The sequence below is a fragment of the Sus scrofa genome, chromosome 6, assembly GCF_000003025.6.
Source record: "Sus scrofa isolate TJ Tabasco breed Duroc chromosome 6, Sscrofa11.1, whole genome shotgun sequence".
Lineage (NCBI taxonomy): Eukaryota > Metazoa > Chordata > Mammalia > Artiodactyla > Suidae > Sus > Sus scrofa.
Genome location: NC_010448.4, coordinates 79,768,616 through 79,783,613, shown reverse-complemented (window position 1 = coordinate 79,783,613; position 14,998 = coordinate 79,768,616). Strand labels below are relative to the sequence as shown.

The 14,998-nt window shown below is 39.9% G+C and overlaps 1 protein-coding gene across 5 annotated transcripts in view; it reads left to right on the top strand.

The window, feature by feature from the left end:
- Positions 1-14,998, top strand: part of USP48 (ubiquitin specific peptidase 48) — a 65,314-nt gene that overhangs the window by 26,628 nt on the left and 23,688 nt on the right. For 2 of the 5 annotated variants that reach the window (XM_021097700.1, XM_021097704.1), the window contains 7 exons: positions 1,189-1,368; positions 4,042-4,170; positions 4,876-5,025; positions 9,064-9,261; positions 9,894-10,008; positions 11,142-11,272; positions 11,934-12,005. In XM_021097700.1, coding sequence (XP_020953359.1) covers positions 1,189-1,368; positions 4,042-4,170; positions 4,876-5,025; positions 9,064-9,261; positions 9,894-10,008; positions 11,142-11,272; positions 11,934-12,005 — 975 coding nt within the window. The remainder of the gene's footprint in view (positions 1-1,188; positions 1,369-4,041; positions 4,171-4,875; positions 5,026-9,063; positions 9,262-9,893; positions 10,009-11,141; positions 11,273-11,933; positions 12,006-14,998) is intronic. The other 3 variants (XM_021097701.1, XM_021097702.1, XM_021097703.1) reach the window with 3 other exon arrangements.

Sequence of the window (14,998 nt, the reverse complement as noted above, 5' to 3'; positions counted from 1 at the left end):
ACATAGTGGGAATTCCTGTCTCTACCTATTTTGAAAGCAGTTAAACTTAATGACATATGTCCATATGTCCTGGCCAGGGATTGAACCCACACCACAGCAGCAACCCAAGCCACTGCAGGGACAAGGCTGGATCCTTAACCCACTAAGCCACAAGAGGATTCCTATTTTTTTTTTTTTTTTTTTTTTTTTGGCTTTTTAGGGCTGAACCTGCATCATAGGAAGTTCCCAGGCTATAAATTCCCAGGGGTTGAATCAGAGCTACAGCCGCTGGCCTATGCCAGAGCCACAGCAAGGCATGATCTGAGCCGTGTCTGTGACCTACACTGCAGCTCGTGGCAACACCAGATCCTTAACCCATTGAGTGAGGCCAGAAATGGAACCTGCATCCTCATGGATTCTAGTCAGGTTCATTAACTGCTGAGCCACAAAGGGAACTCCCTCTAATTTTTTAAAAACATGCTTCCTTTTTTCATTTTTTTTTCTATTATAGTTGATTTTCAATGTTCTGTCAATTTCTGCTGTACAGCAAAGACATGTTTTCTTTATTCTGGAAACAATAGCCTTTTAGATTTGCAATTACTAGTTTGTATCATTAATTTTTGTAACAAATTGATCAGCCAATTCTTTTTGTTTTGTTTTTTGGTTTTTGGTTTTTTAGGGCCACACCCACGGCATATGGAGGTTCCCCGGGTAGGGATGGAATCAGAGCTGTAGCTGCTGGCCCATGCCACAGCCACAGCAACGCAGGAGCCAGTCGACCTACACCATAGCTCACGGTAATGCCAGATCCTTAACCCACAGAGCAAGGCCAGGAATCAAACCCCAGACCTCTTGGATGCTAGTCCAATCCATTTCTGATAAGCCATGATGGAAACTCCGTGATCAGGCAAATCTTTGTAGGCATACGGCTCCTTCAGTTTATGCATAAAGGCAACATATCCTGCAAAGTAGCTTCCTAACCCCAAGTGCCCAGAATGCCATAGCTTTCCTTCCGTACGTTTTGCATCTACAGTGGGCTGCTTAAGATGATCACTGCATTACTTTATAAGACTAAATTTTTAAATTCTTAGGTGATGTATTTTGAATAATATCAGATGCATAAATAAATGCAGTCATTGTAATTCAGGCTATAAGAAGAAAAAATGTTATCCATAATTTCCCTCATGTTCTCCCTTTCTCCTCCCCTAGGTGGGTCCTATGTGTATGAACTCAGTGCAGTCCTCATACACAGAGGCGTGAGCGCTTACTCTGGTCACTACATCGCCCACGTGAAGGATCCGCAGTCCGGCGAATGGTACAAGTTTAATGACGAAGACATAGAAAAGATGGAGGGCAAGAAATTACAACTAGGGATTGAGGAAGATCTAGGTAAAACCTTTAAGTTGTGAGTGCCCTTTTAAAATACAATTTTTTTTAACCAGAATTGTTTATGATCATTTATTATGGCCCACAATTGTTACGGACTCTTCAAGGCTATTTTCATTTCTTAAACATATGACGTCCCTGAATATCTTTTATATCAATGTTTGAATTTTTAAAAAATGATTTTGTGCTAGAAATGATTTCCATAATGTCTTCAGGACAGTTTTGAAGGCCTATGTGTAATTTTCAATTACCAAGTTGATTGTGGGCAGCTAAGCATAGAAGTTGGTCAGTATTAAGCTAAAAATAATAAGTAGTCAATTTAATATAGCAGGCTTTACATAGTCCTTTTCTTTGGGTCAGGACATTGATTTGGGGGAAGTAGAGTATGGCAGGGGAACATCATTTCCAGGACAAGGTCTGCTTCTTCCTATGAGGTATCTTAGTCTTACCCCATTTCTAAAGTGCGGAGCAGGTGCCTCTGCGGAATAAGCTGCTTTCTGTTGGGTAGCAATGAGGTCTGCTGTAAAAGATACTTGAATAATATTCTAGTGTGTAGCTCTTTTCGCAGTTTTCTTGGGCCAAAATTCCCATATATTACCTAATGGAGTGGACAGGTCTTCCATTAGGAGCAATCTTGTTTGAGTCATCACTGTCATTTTAGGGTGAGGCTCGAGGTATGGGATGCAAAAAAGAGAAAAGGAATGGGCATAGGTATGTGTCCTGCAAGGGTTCTTTTTTTTTTTTTTTTGGTCTTTTTACAACCATACCCACAGCACATGGAGGTTCCCAGGCTACGGGTCAAATTGGAGCTGTAGCCACTGGCCTACACCACAGCCACAGCATAGGGGGTTCTGAGCCATGTCTGTGGCCTACACCACAGCTCAAAGTAATGTCGGATCCTTAACCCACTGAGTGAGGCCAGGGACCGAACCTGGGTCCTCATGGATGCTAGTCAGATTTATTTCTGCTGAGCCATGACAGGAACTCCCTTGCAACGGTTCTTAAAGGATCAGAACCACTTTCCCAAGGTGGAGGTATAGGCAGTTGGGGTGACTTTCAAGGCATGGGTAATCTTTGCAGGTATTCATGTGGTAGCTCTCTTCTTGTAATTTGAAGTGTTCTTTATTTTTTATGTATACCATTTTTATTGATTAGACCTCAGTGAAGCTGGAAAAGAGAAAGTGGGAGGTGTGCTGGGCTTTCATGCTCTTTGTGGTGCTCAAGCCAGACTTTCACATTAGAAGTTCTCCTATAGGAGATCCCGTTGTGGCTCAGTGGAAATGAATCTGACTAACCAGTATCCATGAGGATGTGGATTCCATCCCTGGCCTCAATCACTGGGTTAAGGGTCCGGCATTGCCATGGGCAGTGGTATAGGTCACAGATGCCGCTCAGATCCCACTTTGCGGATGGTTTCCCATACCAGTGTTTCAATTATACTGACCCTGCAGAATGTTTTTCTAATGAAATATACTAAGTTTTCTCTAACTTAAAGCTCCAAATAGTTAGAAATTTCCTTTGGATTGAGGTTTTTTTCTCTCTCTCTCTCTCTCTCTTTTTTTTTTTTTTTTTTTTTTTGCCTTTTCTAGGACCGCTCCTGTGGCACATGCAGGTTCCCACCCAGGCTAGGGGTTGAATTGGAGCTGTAGCTGCCGGCCTACGCCAGAGCCACAGCAACTCCAGATCTGAGGCACATCTGCGACCTACACTACAGCTCACGGCAATGCCAGATCCTTAACCCACTGATCAAGGCCAGGAATCAAACCCACAACCTCACGGTTCTTAGTCTGATTTGTTAACCACTGAGCCACGACGGGAACTCCTTTCTTTTTTTTTTTTAATTATCACTACATAATTGATCAAACCAATATGTTATATATTTTATTAAACACAGCAAAATTTAACTCTAAATATATCTTTTTATGAGATGGGTCTTTTTTTGTCACAAAGTAAGAATTAATTTGTGTCTTTCTTTTGTAAAGTGGGAGACTGAAAGATAAGGAGGAAACCATCAGTGGGACCTCAACTTTGAGACAGATGAATTTTAGAAAAGTACATAGTGAAGTGAGGGTCTGGTCATTGATTTCCTCCAAGATGTCCTGGCCTCATATTCCTTGGAAGGTTGACCTGGGATAAATCAAACTCAATTTGAAGATGTTGTTTTCTATTTGCCACCGAATTCACTGGCAAATGGAATGCTTATGGGCGAATGCTTATTGGCTAATCTTGGTATTTCATTTCATTGTGGGGGGAACATTCCGTTTTGTTTCTTTGGGCAATTAAGTATTTTGGTTCAGATAGGTCATCGGGAAAAATAGTTTCAGTTTTTAAAAATGGAATATGCAGGCAAGATGGATTAACAACAGGTTTAAACATTGAGAAACTTAATTGAGCCTACTTAATTTATATTGTTTTGGATTTTTTGGTTGTTTTTTTTTTGGGTTTTTTTAGCCACCTGGAAGTTCCAAGGCCAGGGATTGAACCAGCACCACAGTTAGCGACCCAGGCTGCTGCAGTGACAGTGCCAAATCCTTAACCTGCTCTGCTTTTCAAAGTATCTTGAGTTTGTATTATAGGAATTGTTTTTTATGACCCTCCCCATCCCCCTTCCATGCAAAATAATGAACAAACGATAGGCGTTCTAATTTTGTCATCCTTTCATTTCTCTTATCTCAGCAGAACCTTCTAAGTCCCAGACACGTAAACCCAAGTGTGGCAAAGGAACTCACTGCTCTCGAAATGCTTACATGTTGGTTTATAGGCTACAAACTCAAGAAAAGCCCAACACCACTATTCAGGTACCAGGTAAGCAATTTTCTAGGAGTACATGAGGCAATTAATTTAGAATACTGTGCATTAAGTTCAATGACAAGAATGCATTACTTTCATCTATTATGATAGGTTGCTTGGTTGCATATGGTAAATAGTGAAAGTGTATATAATCACATACTTGCTTTAAAGTGGTTTTAAAACTAAAGGAGCCTTTAGCAGAATTATTCCACTGGCTTCCTAAAGAACTGCAAAAGCAATTAAAGTCCTAGAGCTAATCAAGACGAGTTTAAAGAGCAGTTGGTTTTTTTTTTTTGTTTGCTTTTGTTTTTTTTGTCTTTTGTCTTTTGAGGGCTGCACCTATGGCATATGGAGGTTCCCAGGCTAGGGGTTTGATCGGAGCTGTTGCTGGCAGCCTGAGCCACATCTGCAACCTACACCACAGCTCACGGCAACACCGGATCCTTAACCCACTGAGCAGACAGTCTTTAGTTGTCATTTTACCTTATGTTGTGCTGTGTTGTGGCATCATCTATTTTGAATGGTGTTTCTGAGCCATTTGATGGTTGCAAGTTGGATGTCTAACAGAAAGGGAGACCACGGTAGGAATTTGCCACCAAAATCTTCACCAATCAATATTTGCTGTAATTGAGAAATCAACATCGTTCTGTTTCTTTGAAAACAGGCTAAAGTCTTTTTGTTTTGGGTTTTTGTTTGTTTTTGTCTTTCTGTTCTGATCAGCCTTTCTTCAAGAGCTGGTAGATCGGGATAATTCCAAATTTGAGGAGTGGTGTATTGAAATGGCCGAGATGCGTAAGCAAAGTGTGGATAAAGGAAAAGCAAAGCATGAAGAAGTTAAGGAGCTGTACCAAAGGTTACCTGCTGGAGCTGGTCTGTAAGATATTCTGGGACAGCACTGTTGTCATTAAGTGCCTTGTTTCTTTTTTGTTTACAAATGTATATGAACAGACTTTTCCCTGCCCTTCCTTACAATCCATTAATGCCAGCTTATGCACTATACAATTACTCTGTAAACCAGCAGTAACTTAATGTGTAGCAGTCCATATAATTTTCATTATCATGTACGTTTATAATGGGAAGCTCTTAATAAATTATGAGGTTTAGGTCAGCACTCTGCATATATAACTCTTGGAGGTATTTCTCATTTATGAGACATTAACTTGTTTTTATGAGAAAAATCTTGGCTACCCATTGAAGCAGTTTGCGTAGTTCCTTACGTACTTTTTGCCCTAACAGTATTAACAGGCATTCCTTTATATAGCTGTACTATGTTTAATGATATTATTAGATTATTTTGAAGTTTAATGTCAAATATTCTAAAAACAGGGAAGCTTTCTGCTGACCCCTAATTTCTTAAGAATTATCCCACATAGTGCAACTCATTCCTTTACTGTGTATGTTTATTCAAGTTTATCTAATGCCTCAAAAAGGAAACCTCAACTTTTTAAGGCTGGTATGCCATTTGTAATGTTTTCTGTCATTTCATAGGCATGAATTTCCCATACACAACTCCTCCTTTAAAAAGAGGCAATTTTAGTAATTTTAGAAAATAAATACTCAAGCATAATTATACTTGTGGTTTTTGTCTTTTTGATATCTCAGTTTTCCATTACTGATATAATTTTAAGCAAAAGGTGAATATGCATTGCTACATCTGTAAGAGTATCTCTCAAAAGTTTTTTCTAAACTATATCTTAATTTGATTCTGACCTTTCTTTGTAACCTGTTATTCTCACTCTGTTTCAGGAGTGGGAATTATCCTAAAGAATTAGACCAATTGTGATTTTACTGGAAATGATTTCAAAATGAACATGATTCAGATCTCTAAATTTATTCAAAGGAGTTGGGACCTAGAAACCTATTTTCTGATCGTTATTCATAGTTTCCCATATTCACTGGATAAGAGAAAGGGACTTACTATGTGTAAAGTAAATGGCTGTTTTGAATCATTCTTTAAAACCGGATGGTCCAAAAATGTTATGTGTCAAGTTAACACTGCAATCCTTTTGCCTGTTTTCATTCCATCTAGAAGAACTTGGGCGTATGTTCTTCAGATATGAATATATGTTATCAGTACTTTTACAAGTTATGAGCTTTATAAATTTTTTCCGTTTTCAGTAAGCTTACATGGTGGAAAGTCCATGTCCTAAAATATTGTCAGATCTCAAAGCCAATGACCATGTTTTTGTGCTGCCAGTCAAGTCTTCTGTAATGCTTTTTCTAAAGCTCATCTTTCTTTGTGAACATATTAAAAAGCAGGGTCATTTATCCTAGAATATAAACCTGAGCCCCTTTAGCCTGTTTTAAGTTGAAATAAATTGTCTCTGAATAATCAGATTATCTGTAGGTAAGTTGTGTCAAATATTGTTGATGCCACGATCTTTCTAAACTTCGTAACGTTCCAAAAGAAAATTCTAGTTCAAAAATCAGCATTGAAGAAATATATAACTTTGAACTAATAGAATACGTCTCCCTTTGACTATTTTAACAATTGCTTTCCTGCTTCATCCGATGCTAAGACTTTGTGTAGTTTGTTATCTCCAACTGATAATTAGTTCACATTCCCATTCGTTAGTTGATTATCCAGGCTTTTGGAATCACAGTAGTAGAGAACATCTTTGAGAACCTGCCAGGGGTCTTTCTCTAGTGCAGAAACTTTGCCCAAGCAGAATCTGCCTTAATTATTGAGACCAGTGCTAGATCCCAATAGTTGGGGAAGCTCTTGGTATTGATACAACTCTTTACATTGAAAGTGGAAAGACCCCTGTGACCACTGTTGCTCTTTTTCCAAGGATTCTCCAGCCACTTACACCTGGCATCTGAAGTCTAGAAAAGTGGGGAGTTAATAAGTATGGTGTTACTTCAAGTTAGATCCTGTCTCAGCTCTATTTCGGTTTCTTTCTGTAAAGTTGTATGTGCTTTTTTTCTCATCTTCATGTATTACATAGAATTTGTGTTAAACCTACTCAAAACCGAAACAGTATAAAGTTTTCTGTAGGACTTGGGTGGAATTGGAAAAGGTCTTGAACTAACTGCCTTTGAGTCTCATTGTTGCTGTCGGGTCATCATTGTGACGGTCACCATGGGCTTTGAATTCCAGTGGACACCCCTGGGCAGGGAATGTATTTTTCCTGGATTCCCTCCCTTTGTAAAGAGTCAGGACTCATAGTTATTCTTTCAGTTGGCAATAGCACATGTTGTCCTCATCCCACCCCTCCCCACCTGTTAGTGAGAGAAGACCTGGTGAATTGTTCTTGACTGTTGTTTTTTGTCATGTCCTGTTATCCCTTCATCGATAGTCTCTTGAGAATTACTAAAAATTTTAACCTATGTGACTCTCCTTGGGAAAAGATTAGGTATTGTAAGACTTTGATTTTGCTTTCTTGAATAGAGATCGTTTATTTTGTCTTGTTAAAATGCCTAGAGCACTCTATTCCTGACAGATTAAATTGTAAATCGCAGTAAAATTGTCAGTAATTTTGAATTTAACCATCCCGTTACGTATTGTAAAGTGCCACAACCATGCTATCTGTCCTGCGTCTTAAGGTCTCTACTTTTATATATTGAATGAATGTACAGTTAACTTTTCTGTTACACTGTTCTTCCAGAAATGCTCCAAATGCTTTGTATATCTTTTAGATTTAGCCATACCCTACGAAGTAGGTAGAAGGCAGGTATTATTACCTTCATTTTACAAATAAAAGACCTGAAGCATAGAGAGTTCAAGTGACTTGCTCAAGTTCAATTTCTCGGGGGCAGAACTTGAATTAGACTTTGTCTCAACTTACAGTCCCTAGTTCTTCCTCTGCAGCTGCACCAGTTGGGAGGCTTGCAGTTTATGATGTACAGTTTTAGCACAAATAAGAGATCCAACAAGTCTGAATTTTGTTTTTGTAAAAATCAAAATGTCTTCCACTAAACTTAAAATAGAAGTTAGTTTTTAGATTCGTGACTCTGAGGGAAGTGTGAAGTTGGTCGAATGGGCTTTGGGTTGAGTTGTCTAAGCCTCAGATGGCATCAGAAGTAGTACCATAATACACATTTATAAATTCAACCTCTGTATGTTTTCTTCTATGTTTTATGCTGGGACTCACTGGAGATCTTTGTAAGTAATCAAAGTTGGCCCCTTTAATCTTTAATTTTGGCTTTTACGGAACTCTGGGTCTCTCGTTTTCCCAAATTAAAACTCATACTGATGTGTTTGGTCTGTCTTAATTTTTGCAGGTTCAAAATTGATAATGATTCATTTCTAATGCACTTCATCCTGGAAGTTGTTTAAAATAGCTTTAGTTCTTGAAATACATAAAAATGTAATGAAGCGATCATGATACGCATTTGGGTGGGGAAATTAAATAGTTGTTAATTCATCTTGGATGAAGAAAAGGTCAGTGGTTGAAATGGACTTGTATAGCTGATGAGGTTCATTTTTAATATAGAACTTAGACTTCTCATTTTAACGTTCAGTCATATCACACATTGGTGGCAAATGTTTTTGAAAATCATTTCTGATAGAAGCATAGCTGGGGGTGAGCTTATGTGATTTGAGCCGGCTTCGACTGTTGCTTGTAGTCAGCAAGCCGTGATGTCCTGATCAGAGCTCTGCTGTGCTGTCAAGCAAGACACTTGTCTCTGTGGAAGCCTCTTTTGTAGAATGTGGTTAATAATACCAGCCAACCTTACAGGGCACCGTGCAGACGCCTTCCTCCCTGCACAGCTCCTTGAACTCAGATGAATGGTAGTTAAATGGAGCTCTGGGCTGTCCTCATCCCACGTCTCCCCTCAACAATGATTCTCCTGATTCTGCTAACTTTGGAAAGAGCTTGCATTGTCTTTTGAGGAAAATGAATATGTCATTTAGTCCAAAAGCTGTAAAAGTACATAGACTCTTTCCCTTGCTTTCGTCTTCAGAGCCCTATGAATTTGTCTCTCTTGAGTGGCTGCAGAAGTGGCTGGATGAATCGACACCCACCAAGCCTATCGATAATCACGCTTGCCTATGTTCCCACGACAAGCTCCATCCTGATAAAATATCGATTATGAAGAGAATATCTGAATACGCAGCTGACATTTTCTACAGTAGATATGGAGGAGGACCAAGACTAACTGGTAATTCCAGATGCCTGCTTAAGAAAGAGCAATGCATGAAGTCTTCATCATAGCGTCTTGATGATCATTTGACCCAGACTGCACTTTCAAAAAGGACTTGCTAAATCAACTAGAATTAATACACAGCTTTATACATGGTATATTTATAATGTTAGGAAAGAAAGAATGGTTTTTCAGTTTTGTTGTTCCCCTGCCACACACACCGCCCCCCCAGAAAACGGACAAAATAGGATACATTTGAGAATGGCATCTAGCGGTATTTTGTTACTTTATAGAAATCGCTTCAAAATATTGGCCTGGTTGATACCCACAGGAAGCTCTTAAACAATTAACATTACCAGTTGTCAGATGAATTAACCTCACTTATTTGATTGTGGTCTTGTAAAACATTATACTTTGTGGCATAGATAGTTTTAGATACATTGTATGAGTTTGTATCCTGTTGTTCCTTCTTTATACAGAGTAATACTCTTGCTGTCTTGATATTTATGGTAGCAAAATCATTGAGGATGTAGACCAATTGGCTATATTGTCAAAATGTATGACTTTCTCTTAGAAGTGTTAAAAACATTTTCTTAGCAGGAAGTCTGTACGTGAAGCCAACCTCTTCCCTTTTGTTCTCTCTGTCTCAGTGAAAGCCCTGTGTAAGGAATGTGTGGTAGAACGCTGTCGTGTGTTGCGGCTGAAGAACCAACTAAACGAAGATTATAAAACTGTAAATAATCTGCTTAAAGCAACAGTAAAGGGGTATGTCACACAGAAAATGTTGATGGATAAGGTAGAAAACTAAATAGCTTATTTATGGAGAACAGAGAATTGGGATCTTTGGGAGAAAGAAAAGTTTTAAAGTGGATGGCAACTTCAGATTAAATTTTGCAGCAATCACCACTGTGGCAAAGATAAAGCTGAGTCACAGCCTTTGTGGCAGTATTCCATCCAACAGAAAGGTGGAAGCAGAGACGTAGGTATGAGGTCTTAACAAACCAAGGGAGTAATAACCTGTGTTCTGACTTGGAATTGTGAAATGCTGATGTTGGAAAACTATTCTAGCAGGCCTGGGGGAACCTCTTTCGCCCCCCCCCCCTTATTTTGTCTTTTTTAGGGCCGTACCCACAGCATATGGAGGTTCCCGGGTTAGGTTAGGTTAGGGGTTAGGGGTTGGAGCTACGGCTGTTAGCTAGCCTACACCACAGCCAGAGCAGCGTGGGGATCCGAGCTACATCTATGACCCACAGCGCAGCTTACAGCAATGCGCGCTCTCTCATCTTCAGAGAGGGTAAAGTAAGTGTGTTAACAAATGGTACCCAGTTCTGCACCCTTGTCCAAAACATTGAGACTACTTGGGGTTTGTCTATCCCCCCCCTGCAGAGTGCCTTTGGATTCAGGTGGCGTTATATTTTGTCTGGTTTAACTTGAACTGTATTTCTCAAAGATCAATCAGATTTACCATTTTTGGACATTCCACAAACAGGCTACCAATGCCCTCTTTCTGTATAGACATGGATGTATACATATGTAAGTGCATATATTGAAGGCACAACTATATGTTGTTCCAGGTAGTATTCCAATGAAGCAAGTGGACTCTTGATTGGTGTGATTGGATTAAATTATTATTTTTGGCCCAGTCCATGGCAGTGGAACTTCCCACACCAGGAACTGAACCTAGGCACAGCAGTGACAATGCCAGATTTAGGATGGAAACAAAATATTTTCTATACCTTCAGTTTGATATGGAGGGAAGAAATGGGTTAAGAAATTGTGTGCACAGCAGCAGATAGTAAGCATTTTAGTTCTCATTATTTGTGGCCACTACTAGCAACAAGAGGAGAAGGACAATAGGAAATGTCACTTGCGTAACTTCACATTCCCTCTCTCCACAGCAGTGATGGATTTTGGGTGGGAAAATCCTCTTTGCGCAGTTGGCGCCAGCTGGCTCTTGAACAGCTAGATGAGCAAGATGCTGAAGCAGACCAAAGCAATGGAAAAATGAATGGCAACACCTTGAATAAAGGTAATATTTAAAACCTCTATGTAGACGGTTGTGACTCAGAAGTGTCAGCATTTGTTTTTAGGAAAGTTGTTTTAGTTTCAAGGATAATTTTTCGACACCTGAAGCTTTCAAGAATGTCTGCAAAGAAATAAAAGGTTTTTAAGTTGTTGGACGTGAGCAACACGATGCTCAGCAATTCGCAAGAGGCGTTCCTGATAATGTAGCCTGCTTTGGGCTTGAGTTAATCCCAAGCAAAATTACTTCTAGTTGTATTCCAGCTAAAAGTTGTTTTTTGTTTTTTGTTTTTCCTTTTCAGGGAGGCCTCCACGGCCTGTGGAAGTTTCCAGGCTAGGGGTCAATGCGATGTGCGTGTAGATGATTAACCTGGTTATGACGCAGTGTTATACCTTGACTAGAATGAATGGAAAGATATGTAAATTGTTTTTTTATTTGAAAATATGCACTTTTTTTGCATAATATAAATCTTTTAAACTGCCATTCAGAAATTTTTCTATCCTTTTGACGAAACTTTTTAGCGGAATTGTGAAGAAATCATTTGGGTCTAATTTTTAAAATGTTTTAAAGTTTTCTGTGTTCAAAATTGTGTAGCGTAGTATCTTTGCTACTTTGAACTTTAAATACAATAGCTAGAGTAGTTTTTATCTGTATTTCTTTTGATTAGATGAATCAAAAGAAGAAAGAAAAGAAGAGGAGGAAGAATTAAATTTTAATGAAGACATTCTGTGCCCACATGGTAAGCCAAAGTGTAAAACTTCTGTTAGTCTTACTTCAGCATGTCATATTTTTTTTGTCTTTTGGCCTTTTCTAGGGCCACTTCCCACGGCATATGGAGGTTCCCAGGTTAGGGGTCAAATCGGAGCTACAGCCATCAGCCTACTCCAGAGCCACAGCAACTCGGGATCCGAGCCGCGTCTGCAACCTACACCACAGCTCATGGCAAGGCCGGATCCTTAACCCACTGAGCAAGGCCAGGGACTGAACCCGCAACCTCAAGGTTCCTAGTCGGATTCGTTAACCACTGCGCCACGACGGGAACTCCCTCATGAATATTTTGTTAAATGTTTTACACTCAGAGATCAGGCATGAAGGGCAGCTGTGGTGGAGTAACTGGTATTCTAAACTGTAATGACCTCAATGCTTATGTTACCCTTTCCAACTCTTAGTTTGTTTGGCCTCTTAGCCCAGTGCCTCTCACACCTTTTCTCTCCTTGCAGAAAATAATTAATGAAATAGGATATTTTCCATATTTTAGAGAAGAAACTTTGTCACTTTGCTACAGTGAAAGGCTTTCTGAGCTTGGAGAATAATTTCAGTTATTTCCCACATCTGTATCTTTGTCCAAATATGAAGAGTTTGAGGACAGTATTTGCACATTTCTTCTTCTTAAGGCCCTTTCTAGTTTAGTTTCTTTCTTTTTTTATCTTTTTGCCATTTCTTGGGCTGCTACCGCAGCATATGGAGTTTGCCAGGCTAGGGGTCTAATCGGAGCTGTAGCTGCCAGCCTATGCCAGAGCTTCAGCAATACAGGATCCAAGCCATGTCTGCAACCTACACCACAGCTCACAGCAACGCCAGATCCTTAACCTACTGAGCAAGGCCAGGGATCGAACCCGCAACCTCATGGTTCCTAATGGATTCGTTAACCACTGTGCCACGACGGGAACTCCTAGTTTAGTTTCTTAAGACATTTATTTGACTAGCTACTGGGTACTATATAACTCTTAATAAAACTTCCAAATCCTCATATATTTGTTTAGGTATTTATTTTATTTTAATGAGTGCTCACTTGTTGTGTGTGTGTGTGTGTGTGTGTGTGTAATAATTTTATGATGGGGAGTCCTCATACATGACACATGGTTAGCAGTCTGAAAGTCAGTGTCTCCTTCTCAAAGCCTTGTATATAAATCCCCCCTCAGTCATTTCTTTTTCACTCCACCTTGAGAAAAATTGCACCCAGAGAGGTTGGAATGTCCATGGTGAATCTAATCTGTTGACTCATGTTTGCATTTCTTAGTTGTTAATGCACCATTGATCCTCAGAATTCTTATTTCCACTCCTAATAAATTCCTTATTTCTTACTTGATCACCTCATTTTGAACCACTTCCCTTCTTTCCCACTAGCGCTTTTTTATCAAGAGCCCTTGGTGATACTCGTCATAGTAGTTGTCATATGAGTGGTACTTGCGAGCCTGTCTCTCAGGACACATCTCACTGAGAATGTTCTCATTTACTTGCCACACAACTAGGAAGTGCGGGTAAAGGGTCACCCTGGGATGTGGCTTTGGATCTCTGGGTCCCAAGCCCATCCATCCATCCTTCCTGCCTCCCAGTTTGTAACCCTTACACTCTTAGTGCACAGTGGGGGCACAAATGTGAGAGTAGATGGGACCCCCGAGGGGTAGACAGATTGTGTGATATGAAATGAAGGTCACATGAGCAGCCAAAGGGAGATGAGTTTTTCTCTTGATGCTTCTTATTTTTATTTTTATTTTTCTTGTCTTTTTGCCTTTTCTAGGGCTGCACCCACAGCATATGGAGGTTCCCAGGCTAGGGGTCTAAGCGGAGCTATAGCTGCCAGCCTACACCACAGCCACTGCAACACCAGATTCGAACTGAGTCTGTGATCTGCACCACAGCTCACAGCAATGCCAGATTATTAACCCACTGAGTGAGGCCAGGGATTGAACCCTCAACCTCATGGTTCCTAATGGATTCGTTAACCACTGAGCCACATTGGGAACTCCTGATGCTTCTTACTAGTTCTTTTTTTTTTTTTTTTTTTTGGTATCATTATTTATTAGCATCCACATGTAGGTGATATCATATGATGTTTGTCTTTGTCTTCGCTTCTTATTAATTCTTATTCACCTTTATAGCACAGACGTGGATATAGCAGAAGTGCCCCCATTTTGAGAGTGGCAGAACCTGCAGTAAAATACTAAGTTTTTGTGCTTGGTGCTGCTTAAGCAGGGTGAGACGGTGCCAGAATTCTTCCTCCTCAGATCGCTGACATTTGCTCCCAGCCCGCCTCTCATCTTGTCATTTCAGTTTTACAGTTTTGACTAGAAAGCTTGGCAGAGCTGAATGTGATTTCAGGACTCAGGTTGCTCCCCTCAGCTTGTCAGAAGTTGTACGTTAGCTGTTTTTCAGATCTTCTATTTGCAACTCGGTGGCATTTTTGTTGCTGTACCTTTTTATTAAGCATGGTAAGAGGATGGTTCTCAACTGTTGTATTTGCGTATGCATGTCACCTGTGCATGGAATTTGGGATTTTAGGTGCAGGGTAGGAGTGAGTTGTTCCTGAGACGTGATGATGGTCGTCACTGTAGAGCTCATTTGGACATTCACTTAATGTTTCTCTTGGGCTGTAGTTTTCTAAGTGTATAGATACTAATTCATTTAATCTACACAACAACCTGAGAGGTCAGTATTGCTCCCATATTGACTGTATAGGTGAAGGGAAACTGAGGCATAGAGAGGAGGTGAGAGTCATTGGCTAAAGGTTACTACACTTGGTGGGTAGTTTTCCCTTGATATAATTGTCTGAAATTATTTTTCTTTGAAAATTTGAAGGACTTGCATATCTATCAGTGTAGCATTTGTCCAAAGTCATTTTTCTTAGGCATTTTTTTCCCCTTCTATTTTTGGAAGCCACATCTAAGATCTCTATCCACGGCACTGTGACATCTCCTCCTTCTGCAGGTCCTAACGCAGATAATGGATCTT